General features: G+C 42.8%; 1 protein-coding gene across 4 annotated transcripts; it reads left to right on the top strand.

Annotated features, from left to right (window-relative positions):
- The first annotated feature begins 3,406 nt into the window (after positions 1-3,406).
- Positions 3,407-15,050, top strand: map7a (microtubule-associated protein 7a). 4 transcript variants are annotated; one of them, XM_066685386.1, is made up of 15 exons: positions 3,407-3,621; positions 6,133-6,243; positions 8,302-8,376; positions 8,476-8,639; positions 8,750-8,858; positions 8,978-9,091; positions 9,688-9,812; positions 10,554-10,657; positions 10,915-11,144; positions 11,396-11,549; positions 11,698-11,869; positions 12,628-12,732; positions 12,919-12,969; positions 13,073-13,301; positions 13,434-15,050. In XM_066685386.1, the coding sequence occupies exons 1-15, from the start codon at positions 3,489-3,491 to the stop codon at positions 13,442-13,444; spliced, it is 1,887 nt and encodes a 628-aa protein (XP_066541483.1). In that variant the 5' UTR covers positions 3,407-3,488; the 3' UTR covers positions 13,445-15,050. The 4 variants fall into 4 exon arrangements, with proteins under 4 accessions (XP_066541483.1, XP_066541475.1, XP_066541468.1 ...); XM_066685378.1 differs by having other exon boundaries at positions 9,664-9,812; positions 13,437-15,050; XM_066685371.1 differs by having other exon boundaries at positions 9,664-9,812.
- The last annotated feature ends 1,356 nt before the right edge of the window (positions 15,051-16,406 follow it).

Genomic DNA, 16,406 nt, shown 5'->3' with positions numbered 1-16,406 from the left:
GTGGATACCATCCCTACCTATAAGACCAGGCTTGCCCTCAAAACGAAACCAATTGTCTATAAAGCCCACTTGATTTTCGGAACACCACTTGGACATCCAGCAGTTTAACGCCCAAAGTCTGCTGTAAGCTTCGTCGCCACGCCGCATTGGTATGGGGCCAGAGCAGATTACGGCATCGGACATCGTCTGGGCCAGTTTAATCACCTCTGTAATATTACCCTTAGTTACCTCAGACTGCCGCAGACGAATATCATTGGCCCCTACATGAATGACTACCCTCGAATATCTCTTATTAGCTAACAGTCTAAGGTTGCCACTAATATCCGGCGCTCTGGCTCCCGATAAACAGCTAACTGTTACTGCCGGCGCCCCTAAAGGAGTAGCTAATTTCACGTGTCGAACAATAGAGTCTCCTATAACCAGAGCACTCTTAACAGGCTCCTCAGCGGGTGCTTTGCTGAGCAGGGCAAACCTGTTTGACACGCGAATCGGAGGAGCATGGTGTCCCGGTGGGCTAGCTTTGGCCTCAGCGTTAGCATCAGCCTTAGCTTTCCGGCTATGACGCCGAGACGTCACCCATTCACCCCGCTGTGAGGGCTCTAACGCCGGAGTCGTGGGGGTGCTAACTCTCCCTAAGGCACCCGGAGTTGCTAACACTGAATCTCGCTGTTTATCCCTTAACAATAATAAGCTCCGGATGCGCACTTCTAACTGGTCCACTTTATCCACCAGAGAGCTAACTAGCTGACACTTACTACAAACACAACCACTATCTTTATCGCTAGAGGTGGGAAAGGGGGTTAAACTAAACATGCCACACTCTGAGCAGGCAAAACAGCCAGTAGTAGCCATGGAATTGCAGGTACTTACCGCTTTTAGTTGATTTTAGTAACTTACACCAAGAACGTTACTCCAGGGTCCGGTGGCAGTTTTAGTGCCTCTGTAATGAATATTCCTGTGGAGACAATCTAAAAGATAGATCTATGGATGGTTAGTAGGTTATAAAAACAGATATAAATATAGAAATAACAGTGGAAATGAGTAAACAGGAAAACCCGAGCGATCAAAACAGCTTCCAAACGGGTACAGAAACAGCCCACATTATAATGTATTACTGTTAAATAACCTGTAACTGTAGTCAAATTTTATATTATTTATATGACTAATTCTGAGTGTTGGGGGCGTGGCATGACATCAGCGCTATTATGAGAATCTCCATCTGGCTATTAGAGAGAGACAAGCATCATCATCCTCTTCCTCTGCGTTTCTCTGTTGTCTTAGCAACCGTTCAGGTGCTCAGACTGAGTGTGGCAGGGCTTTTGTTTTGCTCTGATTCTGAGTATCAGAAATCTCTGTAGCTGTGACCTTCTGAGGTTAGATGAGCTGGAGCTAGAGCTTAAGAGCCTGAGTACTTCTCACTCTTAAAGGGGAAGAAAACCACAACAACCCCAGAGCCTACTGCTCTTATAGAGAGAGAGATGGCTGCTCTGGTGAAAGTGTAAGATCTAGTTCTAGTGAAATCCTTTATATATCTGCCTGTATTTTTCAGTCTACGGCTGTATTTGTCAGCTCCATTTGGCACTATGAATAGATGTTTACCTCTGGTGGTCCTACTCACCAATTCATTTCACTCTGAGTCATGTACAAAATCAGACATTAACTTTTATTTATTTAGTTCCCTGCCAATACATTTGAGTTCATTCATTCATTAATTCATTATTAATTAATAACTCATTTATCTCATGACTACCACTGATTTGCTATTGTTTCTATCACATTTAACCAGAGTATAATAAAGCATTGCATGTTAGTGTTGTGGCAATGTTGGTCATGTTCCCATTTTACTGCTGTAGGAATGTGGATAGTGACCCATTACAGGAACTCACTGTAAATTCCCATAATTCACAGCAAGAAGCAACACCTGTGACTTAAGTAAGGGCAGTTTGCTGCGAAATTGCAGCAGATTTTAAGTGCTGTTATTTTTTTCATTATATATTTTTGAGGAGAAATATAGACATGTATTATATTTCCTTTTAAATGTTGGTAGATTATTATTATTATTATTATTATTCATTCATTTATTATCTGTAACCCTTATCCAGTTCAGGGTCACGGTGGGTCCAGAGCCTACCTGGAATCATTGGGCGCAAGGCAGGAATACACCCTGGAAGAAACCGGAGCACCCGGAGGAAACCCACGCGGACACAGGGAGAACACACCACACTCCTCACAGACAGTCACCCGGAGGAAACCCACGCAGACACAGGGAGAACACACCACACTCCTCACAGACAGTCACCCGGAGGAAACCCACGCAGACACGGGGTGAACACACCACACTCCTCACAGACAGTCACCCGGAGAAAATCCACGCAGACACAGGGAGAACACACCACACTCCTCACAGACAGTCACCCGGAGGAAACCCACGCAGACACAGGGAGAACACACCACACTCCTCACAGACAGTCACCCGGAGAAAACCCACGCAGAGACAGGGAGAACACACCACACTCCTCACAGACAGTCACCCGGAGGAAACCCACGCAGACACAGTGAGAACACACCACACTCCTCACAGACAGTCACCCGGAGAAAACCCACGCAGACACAGGGAGAACACACCACACTCCTCACAGACAGTCACCCGGAGCGGGAATCGAACCCACAACCTCCAGGCCCCTGGAGCTGTGTGACTGCGACACTAACCTGCTGCGCCACCGTGCCACTCTATTATTATTATTATTTTAATAGAAATTAATGTTTTTATATTTATTGGACAGACTGAATAATTGATATTCAGTCTGTCCAACTTTTGGACGTTTTCAGGAGACATGCTTTTAGTTCTTTCAGTTAAAAGAAAGGTACAGATATTTGTCCACACCTCCAAAGAAGTGGCTTGTACCTGCTGCCAGAAACCAGATATTTTTGTGTATCAGTGACAACTTCCCAAAAGGCTCCAAATACTCTCAATAGCTCTCAATTAGTGTTAACCTATAGCACTAATTTTTGATGGTCTTCTTAGTCATCTACCATTGCATGGAATCACATTATTATCATTTCACACTGCAGTTGTGTATAATGTATAATACATGTTCAAAATTCATTATTATATGAATATATTTTACCATAATATATATTTAAAAACATTGCATATGTACAGTGCCTATTTTACTTTTTTATTTTTTTAATTTGCAGATTTGCTTGTGTTTTTATTGCTTACATTAGTGGAAGCTGTAGTGAAAGTATAAATGTGGACTGAATCAGCTGATCTCGCTCTCCCTTTCCCCCGAAGGGTAATAGTCAGTCTCTCTCTCTCTCTCTCTCTCTCTCTCTCTCTCTCTCTCTCTCTCTCACTCTGTGCGTGCCCTTCCCCACTCTCAGCGAAGCACAGTTAGCAGGAGCAGGAGGCTGCTGTAGCAGACGTAGCAGATTCATCTGAGCGAGCAGGAGGTGGAGGAGAAGAAGTATCCGGATGCTTTGTTGCTATGCCCGCTCCGTGCAGCAGCCTGGCAGGGCAGCAGAGGGAGTGGGGGCAGGCCGGCAGGGCTGCAGCACTGGAGCTGTCCAGTCTAACAGAGGATAAGAAGAAAATGGATGGCATGGTCAGAAAACAGAGAGGTGGGTGGCCAGTTTGAGGCCAAGACTGAGCTGATATTGTTTATAGCTTTGATATTATACCTATTATTATTGACTATTGACATAGGCATTTTTTAACATGACATCATGTCTAGTCCTTGTTTGTATGGCAGACAGATGGAGTTACCTGTTTAATGTTTATAATTACAAAAATATTTCATATAATATATGGTCAAGAAACACATTCCCTTCAATGTAAAGTCTACAGTGCTCAGTACATATCTCAGAAGCTCAGCCCAGCTGTGAATAATATGCACCCGTGGTATAATTCCGCTTCTTTTTATAATATTTATGACCAGTATTTATGAAGCTACACGTTCCCTGTGGTGTTTCTGTAATCACATGGCAACCTGTTATGTAATGTGTACCAAACATAGGTGTACTCACACAGTCCGGCTCCACAAAGTCACCCATTTTCCTGACGTTTCTCTCATCAATCACCCTTGTTATGGTGGCGCTGGGGCTGAGGTCTCAGTGAGGACTTGAGTCAGGCGCTGAATCTGCTGCTCATAAGAGCCTCTTTGTAACAAATGTCGTCTTTGTAGCTTTCATCAGGCCTTGGGCTGTTTAATTCACAAGAAAAACTCAGAGGCAGCATGGGACAGGCCTCATGTTTGGCTGCTGTTTGTGTGTTTCAACTCTTTGTAGTGGTTGCCCTGACTCTCTGATCTCAACAGAAATGTACAAACCTCAGTTGGGAAAGCATTTTAAATGCAAATAAAGACAGAAAACAGTGTTTGTACACTGGTAAATCCATTTTGACATATTTATATTAAAAAATAACATATTTGTTTGTTTAAAAGTGTCACAGTCACACAGCTCCAGGGACCTGGAAGTTGTGGGTTCGAGTCCCGCTCCGGGTGACTGTCTGTGAGGAGTGTGGTGTGTTCTCCCTGTGACAGCGTGGGTTTCCTCCGGGTGACTGTCTGTGAGGAGTGTGGTGTGTTTTCTCTGTGTCTGCGTGGGTTTCCTCCGGGTGACTGTCTGTGAGGAGTGTGGTGTGTTCTCCCTGTGACAGCGTGGGTTTCCTCCGGGTGACTGTCTGTGAGGAGTGTGGTGTGTTCTCCCTGTGTCTGCGTGGGTTTCCTCCGGGTGACTGTCTGTGAGGAGTTGGTGTGTTCTCCCTGTGACAGCATGGGTTTCCTCTGGGTGACTGTCTGTGAGGAGTGTGGTGTGTTCTCCCTGTGTCTGCGTGGGTTTCCTCCGGGTGACTGTCTGTGAGGAGTGTGGTGTGTTCTCCTTGTGACCGTGTGGGTTTCCTCCGGGTGACTGTCTGTGAGGAGTTGGTGTGTTCTCCCTGTGTCTGCGTGGGTTTCCTCTGGGTGCTCACAGTCCAAAAACACATGTTGGTGGATTGGCAACTCAAAAGTGTCCGTAGGCGTGAGTGAATGTGTGAGTGTGCGTTGCCCTGTGAAGGACTGGCGCCCCCTCCAGGGTGTATTCCCACCTTGCGCCCATTGATTCCAGGTAGGCTCTGGACCCACCGCGACCCTGAACTGGATAAGGGTTACAGACAATGAATGAATGAATGAATTAATGAATGTTTGTTTAAAACAAAAACAGTTGAAAGAGAAGATCAGCTTCTTTGTTTTGTGTAAATATCTGATCATTAAGAGCAGGGAAAATGTACAAAACCTGAAACAGTTGCAGAAATACTGACTGTGTATAAAAGGAATCCCCAGGAATGGCCTAGTGCTTTATGAGTAGAAATTGTTAGGCTCTCACAATCTCTGTTTGGTCTGATATTTTAAGTGTAATACGTATTTCTCATATAGTTTTTGTTGAGATTTTAGGAATTTCTCCCTCTGCGTTTACAAACAATTCAGGGAATCCAGAGAAATCAAACTAGAGAAATTAGCAAAGCTCAAAAATCACAATTGAGTGATCCATGCCTTTCAATCCCTATGATTAAGTCTATGATTCTCTGATGGGCATTGGCACATGGGCATGGAAAAACTTTAAAAACTAAACAAAGTAAGTACAGTTTGTCAATAATGTCCAGAAATCCTTTCATCTGGTCTCCTCTGGACTCTCTTCTGAAACAGCCCAGACACAGGGAGAACACACCAAACACCTCACAGACAGTCACCTGGATCAGGGTTCGAACCCAAACCACAGGACCCTGGAGCTGTGTGACAGCAACACTACCTTTGAGCTGGGAAGAGAAGTGCAGTCAGCATCTTGCTGTCTTTCTGATTGGGTTGGAAACGTTTATATGACCTCACGCAGAACACAGAAACAGATTTGTGAGATTGTCATAACTTCTTAGCTTCAGTTAAGAAATGATGATACAGATGCAAACAAGATGTGAAAACATGGACATTTGTTAGCATACGAGAGTATTTCAAACGGATATGGCTTTTCAGTCTGTATCAATGCTCCTTTAACTGATTACCCATATGTTTAAGGTTTAATATGTTTAAAATATACACAAATAATTGCTGTCACAGCAGTGAATCTGAACACTGATTATGATCTAATGTTATTTTTCAGGGGCCTTGTCCAACGTGACGTCCAAAATGGAGCAGAAAAGAGCAGCCTGTCCTCCATCTGTGACCACATCACCATACATCAGTAAACACAGAAAACATGAAAATGCCACGGGTCTGAGCACTGCTCTCATTATTGTTTATTTAAATACGATTTATTTTGCTATAGTGTTATACAGAGTCCAGTACCTTACATATACATTGTATTAATGAAATACTTCAACATCTAACTCTAGGGCTGCATCAAAAGGCTATATTCAGTTATCACAGGCTTTGATATTTGTGCCCTGTACTCAGTAAAAGACCAGAACACCTGCTAACACTTTAGCATTGGATTACAGTGGATTTGACAAGCCACAAATTAACCATTAATAAAATAAATAAAAAAAATTAGAGCACTTTTACTCAAGTCCCACACACACTCACTCCTGTGGACAGTTTCACACATTCACCCAGTCACTCACACACTCACACCTGTGGCCAGTTTCATACACTCACCCAGTCACTCATACCCTCACACCTGTGAACAGTTTCACACATTCACCCAGTCACTCATACACTCACACCTGTGGACAGTTTCACACACTCACCCAGTCACTCATACACTCACACCTGTGGCCAGTTTCACACATTCACCCAGTCACTCATACACTCACACCTGTGGCCAGTTTCACACACTCACCCAGTCACTCATACACTCACACCTGTGGCCAGTTTCATACACTCACCCAGTCACTCACACACTCACACCTGTGGACAGTTTCACACACTCACCCAGTCACTCATACACTCACACCTGTGAACAGTTTCACACATTCACCCAGTCACTCATACACTCACACCTGTGGACAGTTTCACACACTCACCCAGTCACTCATACACTCACACCTGTGGACAGTTTCACACACTCACCCAGTCACTCATACACTCACACCTGTGAACAGTTTCACACATTCACCCAGTCACTCATACACTCACACCTGTGGACAGTTTCACACACTCACCCAGTCACTCATACACTCACACCTGTGGACAGTTTCACACACTCACCCAGTCACTCATACACTCACACCTGTGAACAGTTTCACACATTCACCCAGTCACTCATACACTCACACCTGTGAACAGTTTCACACATTCACCCAGTCACTCATACACTCACACCTGTGAACAGTTTCACACATTCACCCAGTCACTCATACACTCACACCTGTGAACAGTTTCACACATTCACCCAGTCACTCATACACTCACACCTGTGGCCAGTTTCACACACTCACCCAGTCACTCATACACTCACACCTGTGAACAGTTTCACTCACTCACCCAGTCACTCATACACTCACACCTGTGAACAGTTTCGCACACTCACCCAGTCACTCACACACTCACCCAATCACCCACACCTGTGGCCAGTTTCACACACTCACCCAGCTGCTCACACACTCACACCTGTGGCCAGTTTCACACACTCACCCAGCTGCTCACACACTCACACCTGTGAACAGTTTCGCACACTCACCCAGTCACTCACACACTCACACCTGTGGCCAGTTTCACACACTCACCCAGCCACTCACACACTCACATCAGTGGACAATTTTACACAGCAAATCCACCTTTCAAAGAGCGTTTTTTTGGATTGTGGGAAGAAATAGAAACCTCTAGACCAACTCTTTGAAGTTAATACCTGAGAGGATCAAACTCAGGTCAGGACCCCAGGACAGAGTTTATTTTTACTATTGGGCCCTCTCTCTCTGTCCACTTCTTCTTCATACCACTGCTGTGGTTCTGTGGTGTATTTGCACTGTTGACCTTGTATTTGGGGTCACTCAGCTGAAGTAATTGTAGGACATCTTTTATCCAACACAGTTGAGTTAGCAAAGCAGTCCGCAGATACACTATTGTTTTCCCGGGGCAAAACAGATAAGGGAACATGTGAAAGTCAGAAGGCAGTTTCTGCTGAAATATACTTATATTGTGCTGATATACTTTCATTACTCTGAAACCAATAATTTGGACTGAATCACTGGTAATATGTCAATTAGATTATATTAACTTACACATTTTATATACAGAGTTTACTGGTCATGTGTTATTTCGGCAACCCTTCTAATACAAATCAAGTATATTTATATATATATGTTTTTCATTCATTTATTCGTTCAAACAGATACACATACACTAAAAGTGGATGAGAGACTGCGACTGGCCCGTGAGAGAAGAGAGGAGCACTATAAACAGCTCGGTATTTACCTCCACATCAAACATTATTAATACATTTCGAAATGTACGTGACATACTTTTTAAAGACATGGCGTTTAATGGGAATCTCTATTGTGTGCAGCTTCTCGGGAGCAAGGATGGCAGGCCCGAGAGGAGAGAGCTAAGAGATACTATGAGAAACACCTGGAGGAGCGTCGCAGAAAGCTGGAGGAGCAGAGACAGAGGGAGGAGAGGAGGAGGAGGGCAGTGGAAGAGAAACGCAGGCAGAGGCTCAAAGAAGAGAGAGTGAGTCTCACTGAAAAATGTACTGTTGGCTTAGTTCTTTATTTTCACACCGAATTGGTTTTGTGAAATGCCATTGCACAAAGTACATTGTTGTTGTCTCTTGCCGTTAGGAGAGGTATGAGTCTGTGGTGCAGAGAACTATGGAGAGGAGTCAGAAAGCCAAACAGAGAGTAAGCCCCCCTCAGAAAGGAGGGAGTAGTGCCAGGAGCAACACACATGGTAAATCTCTAAATGCATATTTCAGCACACCAAAGCTCTCTCCTGTGCTTCTCACATCTTTTACACTAACTCTGTACCCTCTTCTGTGCTATAAGCATCTGTGCTTTGCTCTCCTCCAGCTAAACGCCACTCTCTTAGACAGTGGGAGATAGACCTGGTTAGTCGTCTGCAGATGCCCACAATCTCTTATTTAAACAGAAGCAGGAGTGCTGTGTGTTTATCACGAGGAGAAGGTAACCACCCGTAGAAAACTGAATATGTTGTCAATACACTATTTGTCCCAACAGTTATACACATTTTATATTTACAAAATTATTAAGTGAACTGGAACATTCTGGAGAAGCCACACATAAGGTCACTATGTTCAGTAAGAAGATATAAAGCCATCTAGTTATGAAGCTCCTGATGTCCAGTATCATTTGGATGAGTTGGAGTGGTGTTTGCAACACTAATTATCCAACATCCAAACCTGATTCCACTAATATTCACAAGGCTGAATGCCTTCAAATCCTCACAGAAACGTTCCAAAAAATAGTCTAGATTTTACTATGAGGAGAACAAGCTACTGCAGCAAAGATTGGATAAGCCAAAAAAAACCTACTGGCTAATAGTGTATGTAGCATTTGTGCTAACGGGGCATAAACCTATGTAAAATGGCACTTGTGAGGAAAACTGAATGGAGCAGCGGTTCTAATATCAGTACGCTTGCTTTTCTCTTGCTTCTCCTTCTCGCATTTTCATCTTTTCACTTCCATTTTCTCGTGCACACATTTTCTAAACCAATATCCACACTCCCATTGTTCAGTTGTTCATGTTTGTCGACGTTCAGCCTCCTGCCACGCTGTGAGCACCAGCGTTCCTCAGAAAGTTAGGCCCAGCTGTGGAACGGTTTCGCAACGAGGTGTCAACAGCCCCGGGGTGAAGAACAACAGCAGAGCCTCCAGCAGTCAGCCCGTGAGCTTTACATCGCTTTTATTTTTATTTTATAACCAGCGCAGCGGTAGGTTTACTAATGTAGGGTGACCAGACGTCGTCTTTTACCAGGACATGTCCTCTCTTTCAGACTTAAAAAATGTCCGGGATTTTGTTTTTCTAGAGCTTACATAGAACTTCGAGAAGTTTCGTTCACAAACTAGTCCCGCCCTCCCCTACTCCGATTGGTTCGCTTGAGTGAGAAGGGGGCGTGGTGAAGTAGCCTAAAATCTTCAGATTGGACGGTCTGACTGTAGAGCTACCGCTATTGGTCGATAACCTTCTCTGTAAACATTTAATTGGTCAGTCTGCACGTCAGTAGTCCCCCCCTCTTTTTCACCATCTCAGATCTGGTCACCCTAGCTAATGAGAATGCTAAGGAAGCTGAGCTGACATTATGATGTTGAAGTGACACACTTTGTTTTTGGTTTTGGAGGGCCACAGTGTTAAAGAAATGAGTGTTTTCTCTTTTCTGAAGCAGTAATAGTTTCTGTTTCATGTTTTGTCAACTTGTTAGCATAATTATTTCATTCTATTGGAGGTGAAAATGTCAAAAACATATTCATTAATACTGGTAGAACCTTCAAAATATCCAAGACTGCTGGCTCATTGTACAAGTTTAAAAATAAACCTGCCTTGCTCTTGGATGATGCATTTGACACACTTTTGCTGTTTGGCTTTGGAAGTGTCATAATGGCCAGGTTTGTCTGTTGTGGGTGTTAGAGGTCGAATGGTCACCTGGAACAGAGAGAATGGAAAAAGGCACAGTCTCACACGACTCCTGCAGGAGTTAACTCCACATCAGTCACATTATCCTCATCAGTAGGGTATGTAATGTGTATGCCTTATATTACAGTAGTTCTTTTACACTTTTTAATAATACTAGTTATATTGTGTACATTTCATAAAGGGACTAATATTAAATGCTTAAATTATTTGGTATTAAACCTTGTTACTTAAATTTATAGTGTAAATTAAGAATAGTTTGGTGTGCTACAGATATTATAAAGATAATAACTACTTTACTTACTCCCTATACACAATCCTAGATTGAACAGTATTCTCTGTGTGTTGTTCCTTTAAGGCCTTCAGTGAGACCACCTTCAAGACAGGCCTCTCCAAGACCGGAGTGTCTACCCGCCCTCACTGAAGAGGATCCAGAGACAGAGCATGTGTCCTCCTCCAGTTATTCTCACTCTGACCAACCAGATCATCCAAATTTGCAACAAGGCACAGGGCAGAATGTTCGACTGCTGACATACCCAGCTTCTCTGAAGCCTGTGGTCCTTCTGGCCTGCCCTCAGACTCCCAATGGTCAGGGAGGAAACAAAATCTTTGTTTTTTTGTGTCTATAACTTTAACGTTTCACAGTTTGTATCGTCAGTAGGTTATTGGGATAAAGGAAATAATGCTTTAAATGGACGTAAATATAGAATCTGAGCATAATTCATTTTTAATGTAACCATCAGCAACATTAATCTGTCAAAAACCCAACTTTTCCATTTTCTCCAGATACCATTTTTGGCCATATACCTTATGGAAAAGTTGCTCTTCTTTATTTTCAGTGGTGAGTCTGGTTAGTGGAACTCAAAGCAGACCTTCAGCTGGGACCACAGACCCCGAGGAGGCGTCTCGTCTGCTGTCAGAGAAGAGGAGACAGGCTCGAATTCAGAGGGAGAGAGAGGAGGAGGAGAGCAGACAGAGGGAGGAAAAAGAGCGGTGAGGAGAAATGCAAAGTTTTACTTCGAAATGTATAGCCCAGGAAGTTGAGAATTGAAATGAGTTGTTTAAACTTGTGATGTGGGGTGATGTATTATGTTTTTTAATGTAGTGATTTTCTTTATTCAAAACGTATGTGTGTTTTCAGGCGGGGCAGGGAAGAACTGGCTCGTCGGAGAGCTGAGGAGAGAGAGAGACAGGAGGCAGAGGCCCAGAGACTGCAGGAGGAGAAGAAGAGGAGGGAGGAGGAAGAACAAAGGAAGGCTGAGGAGGAGAATGCTCAAAGACAGCGAGAGGAGGATAAAAAACTACAGCAACAGGTGAGAGAATATATACCTGTTTCCAACCCAGAAGAAAGAGAAAACAAGAAAGAGATACCATTTATATCTCTCTGGATGAGAGTAAATCAAAATGTGGGCTGTAAAAGGTATTACAGGAGGGCACGGGCAGGGTGTTCATTCATTCATTCATATTTATCTACAACTTAACTAAAGACTGGGACTGGTGCTGTAAACTAGCATCTTCTTTTATCTGGACCAGAAATATCTCATAACTCCTTTCCATGTAATGCTATCTCACCATAGTATTTTCTTCTTTTTAGAGTTGATCTGTTTTGTAGCACTTTCGTTCTGTGTTTAATTTCATGCAGCTAGCGCTCTCCTGAATTTAGAGTCAGTTCCACCTACAACAAAATAATTCAATATTATCAACATGTGGAGCAGGAATAGAGCTATATCCTCATCATGGTTCATGCTTTTCAATGTATGGAGGTCTATTCACTGTCTAAAAACATCCAAATGCCATTTATCTGCTGTGAGCAGAGTGAGAGAAAGCCTAGCATGCCCGAATGAGACCCTTTGTTTTTGTTTTTTTTACCTGTTCACAGACAGCTTTGTAAACACTTTAGATTGGTTTTGAGCACACAAACCGACCGGGAAAACAACCTTAGACTTGAATAAGAATAGTTTTTTTTTTAATTAAAATAGTGAATGTCGCATTTAAGGATGTATTTAGTGTGCATTGTATATTATAAGACTGTGGATTGAAGAAATCCAAAATGTCCCGTCCCCTGTTGTAGAGGGAGGAGGAAGAGGCTCGTCAGAGGCTGGTGGAAGAGGAGCAGAGACTGGAGAGAGAGCAGCGATTCCAGAGAGAAGAGGCTGAGCGACAGGAGAGGAAGAAGGTACGATGGCTATGAGAGCAGTTTGGTTTACTGAAAGTAGGTCAGTCATACTGAGCACTGGGAATGATCTTAAAGCCCAGAAAATTACAGGAGAGGATAATAAAGAAGGGCCAGCAGCACTGATAACCCAGTTCTTGAATGAAATGGTTTTATTTTTCTAACAAAATAATGTATTTACCTTCACAGCGACTAGAAGAAATAATGAAAAGAACAAGAAAAACAGATGCTGCTGAGACGGTAAGAACAATAAAAAGATCATTAGCGTGGACGTTTCACACGGCAATATTAGTTCGGTTGGTTGATTGATCAACCAGTCATTTGATTGATTGGTGTTCTGCAGAAACCTGCCTCACCCACAAACATAATGAAAGACAGCCTGCCAAATGAGAATATGAAGCCCATTCACAGTCTGCCATTAGAAGAAGTTATCAAGCTGCCTGGCCCAGGCAAGGCCTCTAAGATAGTTTTGGACAATGAGGAGGACATCCTTCCTGCAGTGGCCTTCAAAGAGCGCCGGTCACTTCGCACTCTCACAGGTCTGGACGAGATCCAAGCCCATCAGAGAGCAGGTCAGAGACTTGTAGAATAAAGTCCATCTCAGGCTGTTATGACTTGATTTACACATTACTACAGCATTACAAAACAACACACCTCTACTTTCAGTGAAATGTTGTGTTTTATATTGTGTTCTCTGTCCTCAGAAGTCATCTAACAAGATATGCCAGGACCCTGCCTGTACTTTCTTTATGTAAGAAAACACGCAGAAGCGCTTCACCTGCACTTTAGAAACCCTCTTCGACACATCTCACACCTTCGAAATAAGACCGATGTTTCCGACCCCTGCGGCTCGACTGCCTTGGTGTGTTCTCAGACCCTGCTGCATGTCCAATAATGGCTTCACTATGTTTTACAGTGCAACGATCTCCACCTAAAGCCTCAGTATGCCCTAGGTTTAGATTCACCCAGTGATGTTCGAGGTGTTGTGTTCAGAAATGCCAGCTGTTTAATTCATTATCAATATAGACATTAATGAACAGACTTGTTACACAAAAAATATAATTTAAAAAAATCATAAGGCATTTTTTGTATCTGATGTCAATACTAGCAGGGCCATACTTTGCAACGCAGCTGCTTTGTCTTGTATTGGTATGAAACTGACGTACCTTGGCATCAGTTATTCTTGCTGAGCTGTGCTCCTAAAACCTGCTGCTGGCTCAAAAGAGCCCAAAGCACCTGTTTCCACACATTTCTCTCCACAGTTTTGCATTGCTGCTATTTAGCTACTTCAAAAAAGAGATGTGCTATCCTGTTTTTTTATTTACCAAAACATGCTAACTATACCCGCCACCATTTTAAGGGTATTTGTATAATCCTCATTGAGCTTGTGCAATGATCTAAACTTAAGCATAAACAAAAATACAGATATGAGGTGTAGATGTACACAATTGAATTCAATATTTTATCAGTGTAAATAAACACACTTAGAAACCAAACCCTGAGTCTGCTGGAAAATTACTGTGGCACTAACAAATAGAGACTCATTTAATTATTTTAGCAGATATTCTGTAGTATATTAATTATAGGGCGGCACGGTGGCACAGCAGGTAGGTGTCGCAGTCACACAGCTCCAGGGGCCTGGAGGTTGTGGGTTCGATTCCCGCTCCGGGTCACTGTTTGTGAGGAGTGTGGTGTGTTCTCCCCGTGTCCGCGTGGGTTTCCTCCGGGTGCTCCGGTTTCCTCCCACAATCCAAAAACACACGTTGGTAGGTGGATTGGCGACTCCAAAGTGTCCATAGGTGTGAGTGTGTAGTGAATATGTGTGTTTGTGTCTGTGTTGCCCTGTGAAGGACTAGCGCCCCCTCCAGGGTGTATTCCCGCCTTGTGCCCAATGATTCCAGGTAGGCTCTGGACCCACCGCGACCCTGAACTGGATAAGGGTTACAGATAATGAATGAATGTATATTAATTATATCTGTTTTAATGAAAAATCTTTACCTTTTGTTGAAGCATCTTCTGCTTTTACACCATATGCTGTGCCTTTATGAAAAACTTGGTGTTAGATCCATTTGAAATCCTGCTGAATAGATGCGGAAGGAGTCTTTAAAATGACTGTAAACCTGGGCTAGATATCTAAGATAATACCTATTAGTATTATAAAGCTAAATATACACTCGCATTAAACATATAGGGTTTTTATATGTTGTTTTACTTATAAAACAATGTGAAAATGAAAGTAAAAATGTTTCGAGGTACTGACTGTCTTCCATTCACTCCATTTTTTCCTATACATTAATATTTTCGACATGCATGCATTGCCTATGTCTTTCCAATATTATGTTTTTAACAATATGTATATGTATGCCCAATACAATATATAAAGACTTTTATTCAGGATCTATTGCATAGAAATGAAGTGGTTCATTGTTTCAGTCCCAAAACTAACATATCTTGATAAAGGGTTCACACTAAACACAATCCACAGTTCCTGGGATTTCATAAATACATATTCAACTATAAAAAATAAGTGTAATTAAAATCTTAATATTCCATAGTATTTTAAGCCCTTAAGAGCTTTGTTCTCTGATCACAAACCTAGTACAGGGTTTAAAGTTCTATTTTTAATTCCAACATTGTCCACATGGTGGCATTGTAGAATTTTAAACTGTTCTGCAGCTTGCAAAAAAAATGGTTAGCCCCTATTAGTTTTATTAGCAATGTATATTTGTGCCATATCCATGATCTGTATTGTTTTATCTGCTAGAATTTGGTAGCTGCTTGATATCTGACAAAAATTAGCCTCTTTCCTCCTCTTCCCACTACGTCAGCTATTTGTGTTTGTTCACCTGTTGATCAGGGCGGCACGGTGGCCCAGCAGGTAGTGTCGCAGTCATTAGGAAGCCTGGAGGTTGTGGGTTGTGGGTTCAAGTCCTGCTCCGGGTGACTGTCTGTGGAGTGTGGTGTGTTCTCCCTGTGTCCGTGTGGGTTTCCTCCAAGTTTCCTCCCACAGTCCAAAAACACACATTGGCGACTCAAAAGTGGTGTGTGTCTGTGTTGCCCTGTGAAGGACTGGCGCCCCCTCCAGGCTCTGGACGCACCGCGACCCTGAACTGGATAACGGTTACAGATAATGAATGAATGAACCTGTTGATCAGTGCCTCTAGGCTAAGAGTCAGGTTTGGTTGACAATACAGACATTACCACAGTAGAATGTGTACGAAAACAGAAAAATGATGCAAAGCCATGAATTTTGCTAAGTTTTTCCAGCTAATGGGATATGAACTGAAACAATAAAGTTCAACAGAGGTATATGATATGGTTGACCATCATTAATGAAATAGTTGGTGCATGCAAGTCCTTAAATTACCATGCCCAAATGTGGCTTACAGTTACTGACACTGCATTTCTTTCCTAAGTTAGGGACATGAGATATGACACACCTCTGGGGATACTGTGGAAATAAGCATGGACTTAAACGTGTGTTATCCTGTGGAGAGTAAACATATCATATTACACATTAATACATTGTTAATAGGGAAAGATGATGAGGTCCCGCTGCTTTTCATTTGCTAAGCGAATGAGAGCAGTTCAACTCTCTGTCTCTGAGACAGGAAACAGAGGAGAAACACTTGCAGCTGGGGAAGGATGTGTGCTAGGGAAGCATACATATGATGCCA

This window comes from Hoplias malabaricus, chromosome 1 (assembly GCF_029633855.1).
Source record: "Hoplias malabaricus isolate fHopMal1 chromosome 1, fHopMal1.hap1, whole genome shotgun sequence".
Taxonomy (NCBI): domain Eukaryota; kingdom Metazoa; phylum Chordata; class Actinopteri; order Characiformes; family Erythrinidae; genus Hoplias; species Hoplias malabaricus.
The sequence above is the reverse complement of the archived record's forward strand: the minus strand, read 5'-3'. Positions and strand labels throughout refer to the sequence as shown.